This window comes from Grammomys surdaster, unplaced genomic scaffold (genome assembly GCF_004785775.1).
Source record: "Grammomys surdaster isolate TR1022 unplaced genomic scaffold, NIH_TR_1.0 412, whole genome shotgun sequence".
Lineage (NCBI taxonomy): Eukaryota > Metazoa > Chordata > Mammalia > Rodentia > Muridae > Grammomys > Grammomys surdaster.
Window position 1 is genome coordinate 111,696 of NW_021604831.1, and position 15,081 is coordinate 126,776.

At 36.4% G+C, this 15,081-nt stretch overlaps 1 protein-coding gene across 1 annotated transcript; it reads left to right on the forward strand.

Moving 5' to 3' along the window:
- Positions 1-5,126: 5,126 nt before the first annotated feature.
- On the forward strand, positions 5,127-7,475 carry LOC114632736 (zinc finger protein 664-like). The gene is made up of 2 exons (XM_028781362.1): positions 5,127-5,156; positions 6,885-7,475. Exons 1-2 carry the CDS (start codon positions 5,127-5,129, stop codon positions 7,473-7,475), a joined length of 621 nt encoding a protein of 206 aa, XP_028637195.1.
- Positions 7,476-15,081: the final 7,606 nt, after the last annotated feature.

Here is a 15,081-nt window from a genome sequence, read left to right on the forward strand (position 1 = left end):
AATATAATAAAAAACAAGCCAAGTCACAGTGATGTTTTAAAGTACTTGTAAATACTCAGCATAGCTAAAACTAGACAAACAAACAGACAGGTACACTCACTCACACACATATATGTATACACATATATGTATAATCTAAAATAGTAAAAAATGACAATGAGGCTGGTAAACATGGAATGGTAATTGGGACATGGTTTTGGGAAAAAAGAGATGACAAATGTGATGTATTTCTATTTCAGTTAAAAGATTATATATTTCTGTTAAGTAATTTATTCATGTAACATCAAAATTGAGTGCCCCCTCCCTCCAAAGAATCCATCACATATACAGGCAGTCCTCTGTCCCCAATCCCCTTCTCCTTGGAGAAGTGGGAAAAAATCCCCTGGCTGAAAAAATACCAAGGGATAACAAGTTACTGCAGGACTGCTCACATCTACTCCCACTGAGGCAAGAGGAAGCAGCCCAGAAGGGGAAACTGAATACACATGTAGGCCATGGAATCAGGGCCTGCTTCCACTCTAGTTGTTGGGGGATCCTCAGGAAGACATATCTGTTTATCTGCTACATATATGCCAGTAGGGTCAGGAATTTAGGTCCAGTCCATTTATAGTCTTGGTTGGTGGTTAATTCAGTCTCAGGGAGCTACAAGGGTGCAGATTAGTTCACTCTGTTGGTCTTTTTGCTAAGCTCCTATACCTCTCAAGGTCCCTCAATTCTTCTGCCAAGGCTTTCTGAGTTCTGTCTAATATTAGCCAGGGGAACATCTCTGTCACTTTCCTTTGTCTGCTAGATTGAACCTCTGAGAGGCCACCCATGCTTGACTCATGACTGAAAGCATTACATAGTATCATTAACAGTGTCAGGGATTGGTTCCTTTACATGGGATGGATGGGAAGTTGGATCAGAAATTGGTTAGCTATGGCCTCAGTTTGTGCTTCATCTGTTCACTGCACTTCTTTCATGCAAGACAAATTTTGGGTTATTGTTTTGTGGGAAGATTGGTAGCCTTATGTCTCCACTAGGAATCCTGCCCCGTTACAGGAGGTAGACACTTCTGGATACATAGCCAACTCTGGAAGGAGTGTTAGCTAGAGTCATTGTCCTAGACTCTATAGTCATCCCTACTTCATTGCGGGACTCTGGAAGACTCTCATGATGCTTCATTCTCTTCAAGCTACAGATTTATATTCACTATCCTGACCCACCATTCCTGGCTCTCAGCACATATGTTTACGCTACTATTTATTTCCTTCTCCATCCCATCTTCTACCTAGTTCACTCCCTGGAACCATGTCAAGTGATTATTTTTTGCTCTTCAGAGTAAGATTAGGTTATCCTTTCTTGACCCTATGTGTTATTTAGATTCTTTTGGTATATGGATTCTAGTGTGGATATCCTGTACTTTATGGCCAATGGTCATTTATAAGTGAGAACATAATTTGAATACTTCTTTGGGACTGTGTTACCTCACTCAGAAATAAGTATATGTTTTATTCTATCCATTTGCCTTCAAAGTTCATGATATCCTTTTTTCTAATAGCTGAAAAGTGTTCCTTGTGTAAATGAACTATATTTTCTATATATATTCTTTTGTTCATTGACATCAGACTCATTTAGAATTTTTGATTGTTATGAATAACGCTGCTATCAACATAGTGGAGTATGTCTTTGTGAGATGGTAGAACATTATTGGGTATATTTCCAGGAGTGTTATATCTGAGATGTCAGGTAGAACTATTCCCAATACTTTCAGAAACTTCCAGTTGAATTTCTAGAATGATAATACCATACCAAGGAGTACCCTTGGCTTGAAGAAGGCTTCTGAGAGAATGGATGTCTGTGATTGGCAAAAATAAATAACTGGAAGGCAAATTTTCGGTCCAAACTTATAACCACTGCTTCACAAACTTTTCCAGTCTGCTTCTCTCTATGTTCTGCTTTCTGTCTGAGAATATCTCTGTCTATATTCTGCCTGCTAGCCATTCTAAGCGATCTTCCTGTCCATGTTCTGCTTGCTTGTGTGTCTGTTTCTGTGTATGTTCTCTATTCAGTTCTCTCTTTATTTCCTAAAAAAAAATCTCTAGTAGCTCATTTCCAACACAGGTCTAGCCTTTACATATCAATATGGTCATTTACTCTATGTATTTCTTTTATCTATATGTCAGCAATCCATCATCCAACACTTTGATTATTAGAAGACACTAAGCATATATATTTTTCTTAAGAGTGCAAATGCATTCAGATATAGGTCTGCCTTTGTTAAGGTGAGAAGATATGGTAGTTGGTTGGGGCACTGCCCTGAAATTTCCATTTTCATAAAGCCTGTTCCTAGTGTTGGTCTCTCCTAAGCTGATCCTGAAACCCAGAATCTATATGCCTTTATAATAGGGCACACACACACACACACACACACACAAAACCTAAGTTGTGTAGGATATACTGTGACCACCACTCTATAAAGCTTTTTATCTCCTTCTTCAGAAATTGTCTAACAAGTTGACTCACAAGGAACCTGCTTTTATTCATTTACATCCAAGAGGCCCCTCATATAGTGTATATTGCATTTCTACATTTTGCATTGAATATATATATTTTCATACTTACAGATTTAGAACTCTTTCATAGCCTTAGGGGTTGCACTGAATGTATCTAAGTTTACCATTTTTATAAGCCATTGCCATACCTACAATTCTACTTGAGCTAGTATTAGGTAACAGGTAGTCATTAACATCAAATGTTATGACACTCCTTGGAAGTAAATTGTCCTCCACTGGTTTTAGGTTCCGAAAATATGTACATTATTATACAAACAAGACCTACACCTGCAGAAGACATTGCTACTACTAGGGTCTCACACATGTGCATAGTGCATAGTCCCACCTGCAGATACCATGGGACTCTTTCTAAAACAATGCCATGCTGGCCTAAAAAGTCCTAGTCTTTACATCCAACCACAAAGGAAGAGTGTTTTCCATGCTCCACATCCTTGTCAGTAAGTGCCCTTGCTTGACTTATTGGTCATAGCCATTCTGATGTGTATAAGGTAGAATCACAGAGTTGTTTTGATTTGCATTATTCTGATGCCAATAGATATTAAGCATTTAAGTCTTTCTCAGGCAATAGAGATACTTCAATTAAGAGTTATCTGTTTAACCTTTTAGCCCAATTTTAATTGGATTGTTTCATTTGTTTTATCTAAATTCAAGAGTTCATTATATTTTTGGATAAGATTCATCTGTCAGATGTAGGGGTAGATTAGTTCTTTCCAGTCTATAGGCTACCATTTCATTCTATGGTTGGCATTATTTCCCTTGAAGTCTCATTTTAGTTTTAGGAAATACTGTTTATAAATTGTTGATCTTAGAACTTAAGCAATTGATTTTCTGTTCAATATGTTGCCTCCAATGATACTGTATTCAAAACTATTCCCCATTGTGATTGTTTATATTTGCTTGGGGGAAGGTGTAGGTCTATTAGAAGAGGAGTTTTAGCCATGTTCGATCATGTGTTTCACTATGGACATTGGCTTTAATACCCTAGTCCTAGCTGCCTGGAAGTCAGTTGTCTCTTTTTTCTTGCAGATGAAGATGTATAACTGTCATCTCCTCCTGTACCTTGCCTTCCTCGATGTTGCCATAAACTAGACTTGAGAGTAAAGAATTGAACAGCTGTACTTGAATGTCCATTGTCTGTTCTCAGCTTGAAATTTTTTCTTCCATCTCTTGTGTTGATGATACTTATGTCTAGAACTTCTGGTCACATTGCTAGGATTTCTGTCTCCATTTTGACTCAGTTTCTGTATTCTTCAGTGTTCCTATTTCCCATTTCATATCTTAACATTTTTACTTACTTTATCTATTTGATTGTATTGTCCTATACTTCTTAATACTAATTTTATTTCTCATTACGTGTCTCTCTTGTTTAATTAAATTTTCTGTTATTTTTTATGCAAGACTCTGTAAATATATTTTATATATCTCTTTTCAAAAGGCTGCCATTATCTTCATAAGATTAGACTTAAGGTCATTTTATTGCTTCACGGATTCTCTTACTTCAGGATTGCTCATGTATACAGAACTGAGAGTTATAGAATAAATATGCTTTAGTAGTGTCATTTGCCCTAATTTTTAAAATTGTTATTTCCTAGTTTATCAGCAATTTTGAAGTCTTTGTTGTTACCAGACCTAGTAGTCCCTGATAGCTATTGAACTCTGCCACTCACTGCAGGTCCAACTGCAAGTGAGTTGCAACTGGAAGTTCCTCATAGCCACAGCCCTCTGGTATTTCAGGAAGACATGTTTTGCCATAAGTAGCAGTAGGCTTCCAGGGTTGTAGGCAAAGAATGTAGTCTCTGATATGTTCAGACTTCTCTTTGTCTATGGCATAGGTATGCCTCACTGAAAGCATTCAGAGCTTGTGGTTACTGAGGGCAGCATGAATCTTGGATTGCATGTAGTGCTATATACTGGAAGATGCAGCAGAGAGTGGGTGGGGCAGACTTCTTGGCTACTGTGCTTTCCAGGCAATACAGGAGGGAAAGGATTGGGAATCTCACCTGGTCATCTTGGAAGCCAGTATGCCTCCAGGGAAGCAGGCAGAGCTTTGGCACAGTGAATGAAACTCTGATTTCAGATGCTGAAATTATTATTTAAATAATGTGTAAGTGTGCAAATATCAAGTCAAGAATTTCCAACTTAATTAGAAATAAAGTTTTACATAGTAATATGGTTGAAAAAATCAATTTATGCACATAAATACTTTTATCATGTTGAAGAATTATCAAGTTCTTCAGGATTTATCTGTCTCAGTGATATTTCTTAACTTATGAATAAATTGTTAAATACTCTATTCTCATGTGTTGGACACATGTTTTAAATGCTATACTTACCATTTTATTATATATCTTTCCATATTTTTAAATTTTTCAACCATATTTCATTTTCACCTTAATTTTTCTTTTATGTCCTCACTTTGTATATGGCTCATTGGCTCACTTCCAGTCAGCCCCTCATAGAGTCTTTCCCCTGTTTCCTATTTCCTTCTACATTGAGTACGTAGTGGTCCCCTGTGTACTCCCTAAAGATGGAGCTTCAATACTATCCCAGGTAATTGCTTCCTTTCCTACTATGGACATAAGTCCAGAGAAGGTAGCCCAGGTAATAAAACATCTACCATTTACAGGGTTTTAGGAAATCCTCCATACAAGCTGTTATTAACCACAGGATAGTTAAGCTGCACACCTCCTACATATATGTCTAAGTCTAGTCCATGCATGTTCTTTAGTTGCTGGTTTAGAATCATAAGTTCCCAAAGGTCAAGGTTGGTTGACTCTGTTTGTCTTCCTGTAAAATTTCTATTGCCTTCATGGCCCACAATCTTACCTCTTATTCTTCCTTAAGAAACTCAAGCTACATACACTGTTTTTCTGCAGTTGTCTCTATCTGTTTGAGTCAACAGCTGGGTGGAACCTCTCAGAAGTAACATGCTTCTGTCTACAAGCATAACAAAGTGTCATTAATAATGTCAAAGATTGTTTCTTGAACATGGGGTGGATGTATATTTTATCCAGTTTTTATGTGGGTATTTCCTTAGTCTCTGCTCCATCCCCAGTGAATCAAATTCTTGTAGACAGTATAAATTTTTAATTGAAATGTTTCTGGGTGTGTAGATGTGTCTATCACTCTTTTGGGGTTCCTTATAGGCTTGAGGAGTTTGCCACTTCAAGTTGCATGTCTGCAGTATAGTGAGTCACAACTAAGGTCACGCCCATTGATTTGTTGGCTTCTCCCTTATCCTTGGTAACTGTCACATAATCAAGATATCCCCATATCTTACCTCTCCCAGTTGCAGATTTCCATTTATTTTCGTAACCATCTAGTCCTCTCTCCTGTCCTTCTCTACACATGATCCTGAAACACTCATCCCACTCTCTTACCCACCTACTTCTCCCAGTTCTCTTTTCTCCACCTGTCTATTATGGCTATTTTATTGAACTTTCTAAATGAAATTCAAGCTTCTTTGGTAGTGCATTCATCAAATGTATGTTCTATTGGTCTTAGTAGTGTAAAATGGTACTTGTATTTTATGGAAATTATCTACTTTTAACTAGGTACATACCGTGCATGTCATTTTGACACAGAGTTTCTTCAAACAGGATGAAAGTCTCAAGGTCTATCTATTTGCTTGCAAAATTCTTGAGTTACTTGGTATTGGATCTGAATATTATTTTGTTCTGTAAATGTACCTCATTTTCTTTATCCAAACTTCAGACAATCTTTCCATGTAGGTTGTTTACAGTTTTGGGCTTTTACAAATACAACTGCTATGAACATAGATGAACAAATGATTCTATGGGATGATAGAGAACTTAAGATTTTATCATATCTCATTCCTTAGTTTCTTATAAATATTCTATGTGATTTTTAATACATTCCTTAATCTTGCATTACCATTCAGTCATAAAAGAAGTATTACACATTCTCATATCTATCTTTCTGTTATTGGAAACATGATTTGTTTTCACATTGATAATTCTTTTTCACAGAGTGAATATTTCTATAAATTAATTAGTGACAGTTGGCATATTTTGTTACAATTAAGAATGTTGTAATGAATACTAAGTTATCATATGCATAACATTATAAAGTATATGACATATTTCATGAAATATATTCTAATATCTATTATGTTTCAAGTTCATTGCAGAATCAATACAGGAGAGAAGCCTTACAAATGGAACGAATGTGTCAAATCATTTACATGGAATTCACAACTTCACATTCACTACAGGATCCATAGAAGAGAAAAATCTTACAAATGTGATGAATGCAGCAAATCTTTTACATGAAACTCACTCCTGAAAATTCATTACAAAATTCATACAGGAGAGCAACCTTACAGATGAAGTGAATGTGGCTAATATTTTACAAAGGAACTCACACCTGAAAGTTCACTACAGGTTTCACAGAAGAGAAAAACCTTACAAATGTAATGAATGTGGCAAATCTTTTATATGGAACTCAGGCCTTAAAGTTCACCAAAGAATCCATACTGGAGAGAAACCTTACAAATGTAATGAATGTGGCAAATCATTTACATGGAGCTCAAAACTTCAAGTTCACTGCAGAATCCTCACAGGAGAGAAACCCTCCAAATGTATAGAATGTGGCAAAACATTTAAACAGTTGTCACACCTGAGTATTCACTACAGAATCCATACAGGAGAGAAACCTTACAAATATAAGGCATGTGGCAAATCATTTACACAGATCTCACACCTGCAAGTTCACTACAGATTCCATACAGTAGTGAAACCTTACAAACGTAATGAATGTGGCAAATCTTTTACAGAGAACTCACACCTTCAAGTTCACTATAAAATCCATACAGGAAAGAAACTTTACAAATGTAATGAATGTGGCAAATCTTTTACACAGAACTCAACCCTTCAAGTTCACCACAGAATCCATCCATGAGAGAAACCTTACAAATGTAATGAATGTAGCAAATCTACTACAGAGAACTCAACCCTTCAAGTTCACCACAGAATACATACATACATACCCCCAAAACATATTATATTCATATTCTATATTACTTTCAAAATCAAAATATGAAAATTGTTTCACCCAGCATTAATCTGAAACATTAATAGTGATACAGTATGCATTTTCAAACTCATAAAAGAAACAGTAGTCTACATTTTAAAGATTTAATGAGAATAATATTTGTAACTAGCCTAATACATATATGTTGCTTAATGTTTGTGCAGTTTAGTATGAGAGAAATTGGCATTTGTGTGATATATTTTCTTTGAAGATTACTGTGCTCTTAGGTTTTGACCTCTTGATGGAGGAATTTTTAATCTCTAACTAATCTCATATTTTTCACACTTTTCAATAAATGCATTATTGCTGTCTTCTATTACGATTGCCTTGGTGTGATAACTATTTTATGCTGGGATGGTATCACTCATGTTGTTCAGTTCCTCATTTCTAATGACAACAGAAACATGTGGCAAAAGATAAATTTGATTGCTTTAGACAAATTCCAAGACAACAGTTTGGAAGATAATATATGGTGAGGAGAGGAAATCATGAAGTTTCCCAAGTGCATGCTTGCTTGTGTACGTTTGTGTGTGTGTGTGTGTGTGTGTGTGTGTGTGTGTGTGTGTGTTATGGACAAAATTACTTGGAACATGACTTCTGGTCTAGGGCAAAATTTTAAATGGACTGATTGTATGGATTGAGGGTTGAATTTTAAGATGACAAATCCTAATCTCATCAAAATGTTGAAATTCATGGGATGCTCTGAATAATTTCAAAGCTAGAATTCTCATAATTGTTGTTGAAATTCCATGATGTCACAAATGGATGACAAAATGAAAAAGGCTTCATTTTAATTATCACAAATGACAACATATTTTATACTTGAGTCTCTGTTCGCAACTTTGTATTTCAAGCAAGGTGTACAAGGATAGTTAGGCCATTTGCATTTCACATTTAATGTGAACACAGCAGTGATTAACAGGGCTGAGCAAACGTCAATGGAGTAGGATAGTGAGTTTTTTATCCAGATGCCAAGAAGTGGTACATATCCTGGTCTTGTGTTACTATTTTGAAAATTGCCCACATTGTTCCCATAGTTGCTGTGGTAGTTTGCAAACATGAGTAGAGTATCTGGTATCACTTTAGAATTATCAATCAGTTGCTTTGCTTATGTTTGCTTTTATGTCTGTAAGTACATCAATGCATGAGTAATAGTGTGAGGCCTTGGAGCCTCCTCTTGTCATGGATCCCAATTTAGGCTAGTCACTGGACTTTCTTTTCCTCAGTCTAGTCTTCATTTTTGTCCCTGTGTTTCTTTTAGGCAGGGACAATACTGGGTCAATGTTTTGACTGTAGGATAATGACAGTTTTATCTGTGACTGCAATAATCAGGAAACAATCCAGATATCCACAAAGAAGTATGGATACACACAATGTGATTCATTTACACAATGGAATACTACCAAGGTATTAAGGACAAGGACATCATTTTTGCAAACAAATGGATGGAACTAGAAAATATCATTCAGAATGAGGAAAGTCACTCACAAAAGGACTGGCATGGTATATACTCACTAATAAGTGGATATTAGCCAAAATAGTACAGAATACCCAAGATAAGATCCTCAGTACTCAAAGCAGTTAACAAATCAAAGAGACCAAGTAAAGGTCCAGTAATCCTATTTAGGAGTGAGAAGAAAATAATCATGTGGGGCAGAGGGAGGGGGAACATGGGTGGAAGTGTGGACAGGGAGAGGTAAAGGGGAGCAAACTCAGGTATTTGGAGGTAGGATTATTGCCATGAGGGAAAGCAGAAACAATGGAAATGTGCAACATCTGTGCATAGGAGGTAGGGGGACCCTTTAAAATGTGTCATAGACCTGGGTGATGAGTGACCTGTAGGACTTAAAGGGAGACACAGTATATGGAATACACAACAGTGGAGAAACAACTTGTGCAGGCCATGTCCAGAATAATTACAAGGCATCAAGTGGAGAGTTGTGTTTGCCATCTCTCAATCAACAACTGTGACCCACAATTGTTCCTTTATAAAAGAACTGCAGTGAGAAAAATTGAAAAGAGTTTAAGGAAAAAAAGTTTCGAAAAGGGCTCAAATTTAGATCCATCTCAAAGGGAGGATCAAGACCTGACACTATAGCTGATGCTATGGTTTTATTACAGATAGGAACTTATCAGACCTGACCTCCAAGAGGACCAACAAGCAGCTGACCTAGACATAGGTGGATTCTTACATCCAACCAATGAACAGAAGTCTGGCACCTCTGTGGTTGAATTAGGGAAAGGCTGGAAGAAGCTTTAGAGTGTGAAACCATGGGAACACCAGCATTCTCATCTAATCTGGACCCCTGAGATGGTCTCTCAGACACTGAGCCAGTAATCAGGCATAATACATACCTAAACTTTTAGAGACTTGACACTCCATGAAGTGGAGGCCTGGCAGAGAAGGGGTGGGTAGGGACATCGTTTTGGAGAAAGACTAGAAAGAATTTAATGAGGACATGTCAGAGGGAGGACCAGGAGGATGATAATGACAATAATGTAAAATAAAATACTAAAGCTAATTCTTTAAAATTCATCTAAAAGTTTGGTGATGGTATGCCTCCATTGATTTTTATTTGAAGTACAGATAAAACTTCTAAGACTAATCCTGAATATTATCTAATATTCCTAGTCTAGATTTATATAACCCTCAAACTTTAATCAGATTAAGCAACAGCAGAGGATTAATAACTACCATCATAGTGTGTAACTGTGAGACTTGTCCTGAGATAGTCAAATCCTGATGAATCTGAACCAATGAATGCTTTTATCTACTAAGGACCTGAGATTTTAAGTACATGACTTAGAGGTGGTAGACCTACATGAATAAATAGTTTGCTGTTGATTATTCTTCTCTGGCTGGTTTGATGGGAACACTTTTGCATACTTTACCTGTAGATACATGTGTTCATCCAAGTTAGAAATATTCTCTCCTACAGTAAGCTGCTTAAACTGAAAGGTAAATACCTCAAAATAGCTTAATGATGGTCCTGGAAATGTCCAGATTCTCAGGGCACAACCTGTCAGAGTAAGCAAATAAACTGTATCTTCCTCACAGAAAAGAAAGCCAAGCTGAATAAAAAGAATCTAGACAGGTTCCCCAGAAAAAGTTTATACCAAATAAGGCACCTGATCAGGACACTTTTCAATGAGTTGGCTTGCTTTCAGGCTTAGAATTGTGATCCAGATTTCCAGCTTTTTAGAATGCCACTCATACACAAATAATCATTGGTGATGCAGCTGTCTTTGAACTAGTTCTGCCCACTGTCAACAATACTCTATAAATAATTTTAGTAAAACTCATCAGTTCCCCAAATGGGCCGTTGGTGAGATCTGTTTTGATCTCCTCTGTGTTTGTTATATTGTGCGAGTAAATGTTTGTTGTGTCTCCCCTGAAATGATTCGTCACAAAACATCACCATGATGAACTGAAACCAATGAGATAAAATAACTCTCACCTATTTCATATTTTATTTTAGTCTTGTCTAGAAGAATCCACAAGAAAAAAAAAACGACAAAATTAGTAAGAACAAGGAAAATTGGTTGTCTCTGGTAGAATGCCTGGATACATGGCTTGTAAGAATTTGCAGGCTTTTGGAAAATTATGGAGAAGTAGCATTCAGAAATCCAAGAATGCTGTCAGAACAATTGAGTGAGCAGTTTTTGCCTGGAATACACCCAAGAATAACAGAAGGACAACAGAAACGAAGACAATAAAGTCAATAACTCTGAGGCTTCACTGGGAAATTAATCTATTGTATATTGGACTGTTCACTATTGATGCTAAGTTCTAAAAACAACAACAGAAAAACCTGCTAGTATCTTTTCATAGGTCTATTATAAATATTTATTCATCAATAATGTAAATAATAAATGAGTGTTACATGTCTTCTCTGTATCCAGAGTCCTACTCAGCTCTGTCAATGCAAACAGGTTGAAAAGCGGGTACCATACTAGATTACGTGTTCTTTCTGGAAGGCTATAAAATTGTGAATCCACATTGTTGTGTGTACATACAATTCAAAATGATATACATTTGACTGCAAATGAAAAGGACAAAACAATGGAGTCATAAATATCTGGATATTAAATATGACCATGCCTGTAGAAGGAAGTGAAAGAATAAAATTTGTACCAATAGGAGCTACTGTCATATCACCCATATTGTTTCTTGGATACAAGATAAGAGACATGCTTTAAAAGGAGGACCAAATTGCCCCCCTTGATTGAATATTCCCTGAAACAAAATGTTTCCAACTTCTATAAAACCTAAAGTTATAACAAGTTAATATAATCAATGTAGCATGTACATTGGTCTATGTTTACAATCAGAATGTTTATATTCAACTGTGCTGGATATGATTATTTGCCACTCACATGTCAAAATGAGAGGATACTAGCATTTTGTACTTTAGGAATCCCAAGCAGGTAATTGAGACTAATGTCCACACAAAAAGTTCTGGAGAAAACGTTGAACACATCATGATTTTGCACTGATAAACTGTCATATATAAGTTAAAAGATGAATTCTCACCATTTTTCTGAACTTTTACTGATCTTGGACTTTTACTTCTTCAGAGACAAATAAATTTCAGTTCTTTGTAAACCAGGCACCATGTTGTAATTTGATATAACTTTGCATCAGACTGAGACATTTCTTCTTAAGTGCTGTTAAAGATGGCTTAATATGATCCCATTTTCTATATTTTCACAGAGTTTTCTCCACACATGGTACCTCTTTCTGAATATATTTAGATCATTATGTCAGAGGCTTACATTCTCTAAATGATTTTCTCTTTATCTATCCGCATCCAGGTTGTTCTAGGTTCCGTATGGTTTGTTCAACAAGCTTTGTGTCCCTATTGTCAGTAATGCACTATGGGAAAAACATCTGAAGAAGTGCCCTGCAAAACCAATACTGCTACTGCAGGGTATTCTTCTACCTTCTTCCCCAGACTAGATATAAGGACAAAGTTTTTGGTTTGCAAATGGGACAGATATCTCATTGTCTAGAAGGAAGTAACATGACATTTAAAAAAGAGAAATAAGCACAATCTACCTATTAAAACATTGGTAGGGCTTAGGTAAAAATGGATAATAATGGACACTAAGACAATTTTTCCAAGAGGACATCAAAGTGGCTTAATTTCTTATCATAGTTACAAGAAGCATGGTGGCAGACATGGAAGGCAGAGTGCTGGAGAAATAATTAGGAGCTACATCTTGATCTGTAGACAGAGGAAGAGGGGGATAGTGGCCTGACATAGATTTGTGAAACCTCAAAGCACACACCCAGGAACATTCTTCCACCAAAAAGGCTATATCTTCTAAACTTTTGAATCCTATAAAAAATTTCACTACCTCATTACTAAGCATCCAAATATATGAGCCTTTGGGAAGTATCTTATTCAAATCACCACAGCTGAGAAAACAGAAAATTTACAAATGCCTCTAGAATCACAGGAGCACACTAAAGAGAACAGTCATGATTGATCTTCCAGGTTTAAGTCATTTTCCCATGGAGTTTTTTCTCCTGCATACTTTTTTTTAAGATTTCTCTAGTCTCAAGTAAACAATTGGGACTTATAGATTTCATAAGAGCAATGCCTCCTTTGGTCCCATGATCTATGGAAGGACAAACTTGTAGCAACCCAAGGTGCCTCATGTTCGGAGGGCCACTTTGTAACAGCCCATTCTTCTGCTCCGGTCCACAGGTCAGGGCCTAGCAAGAGAGAGAGTGGGGATGGAGACGTGAAGAATGGAGACAAGACAGGGAGTCTTACCAAGTCTCCTCAAGTCTTGTTTATTGAAAGGAAATCCTGGATATTTATACCCTTTACCACATGCCTTGTCCTCGTGGACAAGCACAGCTGAAGGCACTACATCATGTGCCTTGCAGCATGGATATCAGGTGCACCTAGCAAGCAGTGAGGAGACCACATGCGCCTAGCAATGTGGAGACCACGTGTGCCTAGCTACTGGCAGCATTAAACAGCAAAACAAGATATGTGAGAAAAAAAGATGTTTATCAGAGTGTGCTCAGCTGTTGCCGGCTGTTGAAAACAAGTCTTTTGTCAGGGTATATGGCTCGAGATGGCCGCAAGGAAGATAGCCGCTTTCGGCTAGGTGTTGGCTCCAAAGACAAACTGACTGTATAGTCCCTGAAATGAACTTGTAGACAGGTTATTGTCTCTCTGAAGTTAATCAGTCAGATACAATGATATGACATGTAACTATTATGGAGATTATTGTCCAGTTTTAATGTACTAAATGACAAATGTCTCTTGGCCATTATTCACAAATTCAGTTGGCTTGTATGGACCTCCAAAACAAATCAGATATTGGAAAACTAACAGTGGACTATAGTAAACATAGCACATGATGGTCATAACTGTAGTAACATCATTGGTGTGGTTGATTTTTACTCATAGTAAGTATGTAAATACAATAAACAGATAATACACATATATATATTTAGGAATATATATTCTGAATAGAATACCTAGTTGATAACTATAAATTTATGTAGATTAGTATATAAATATATACAGTATTTCTACCTATCTCTATATATGTTTATCTCTGCTTCTTTATACCATCTATATCAATAACATGAATTAATTTCTTTGTATTTCTATATATCCAACACTTAACTGTAGTTATCTTTCTCTAGATCAGTATATAAATCATATGTATATTATTTATATATATATATATATTTATGATACACATGAATATAGATTTTCTTGTAGAGGAAGATATAGGGCATAGTCTATGATTTATTCCAATTGTTTCTGTGTTTCTGGATTTAAGTTTATGTATGTAATTCAATTCTCAATATTTTAGGATGAGGTGAAATCATAATGGTAAATTTGTCATTTCTAGAAGGATTTTTTCTTGAATTTTTTGGATGTTTATTATATAATGAGATGTCATCTGCAAATAGACATTGCTTGATTTCTTATTTTCTTATTTCTAAATCTTTAATTAGTTTATTATACTACTGCTGCTACTGTTGCTGCTGCTGTCACAGCTGCTGCCCTCTTTTTACTCCAATCAGTACTTAACTTGTTCAGCCTTCTAATGCCAAATGAAGACTTGTAGACCTCTAGAAATGCTGTTGGATTTACACATCAGGTGGGTGCATGTCTTAGGATTATGATTGCCTGATGAAAGGTCATGACTAAAATGAAATAGGATAGGGAAAGGTTCTCTTACATATCCACATTATGGATTTTATTGAAGAAAGTCGGGAGAAAAATTGAAACAGAGCATAAACCTGAAGGCAGGAGCTCATGCAGAGGTGATGGAAATGTATTGCTTATTGGCTTGTTCTTCTTGGATTGCTCAGTATACTTTCTTAAAGAATCCATGAATATCAGCCCAGGATGGCACCAGGCACACTGGGCAGGGTACTTTTACACCAACTACTAAATATGAATAAAACCTGCAGCCAGAAATTATTGTGAGATCT

Coding starts and splice junctions, on each gene's coding strand:
- LOC114632736 (XM_028781362.1), top strand. CDS start 5,127: ATGGACATAAGTCCAGAGAAGGTAGCCCAG. Junction 5,157..6,884: donor GTCCAGAGAAGGTAGCCCAG/GTAATAAAACAT, acceptor AAATTCATACAG/GAGAGCAACCTTACAGATGA.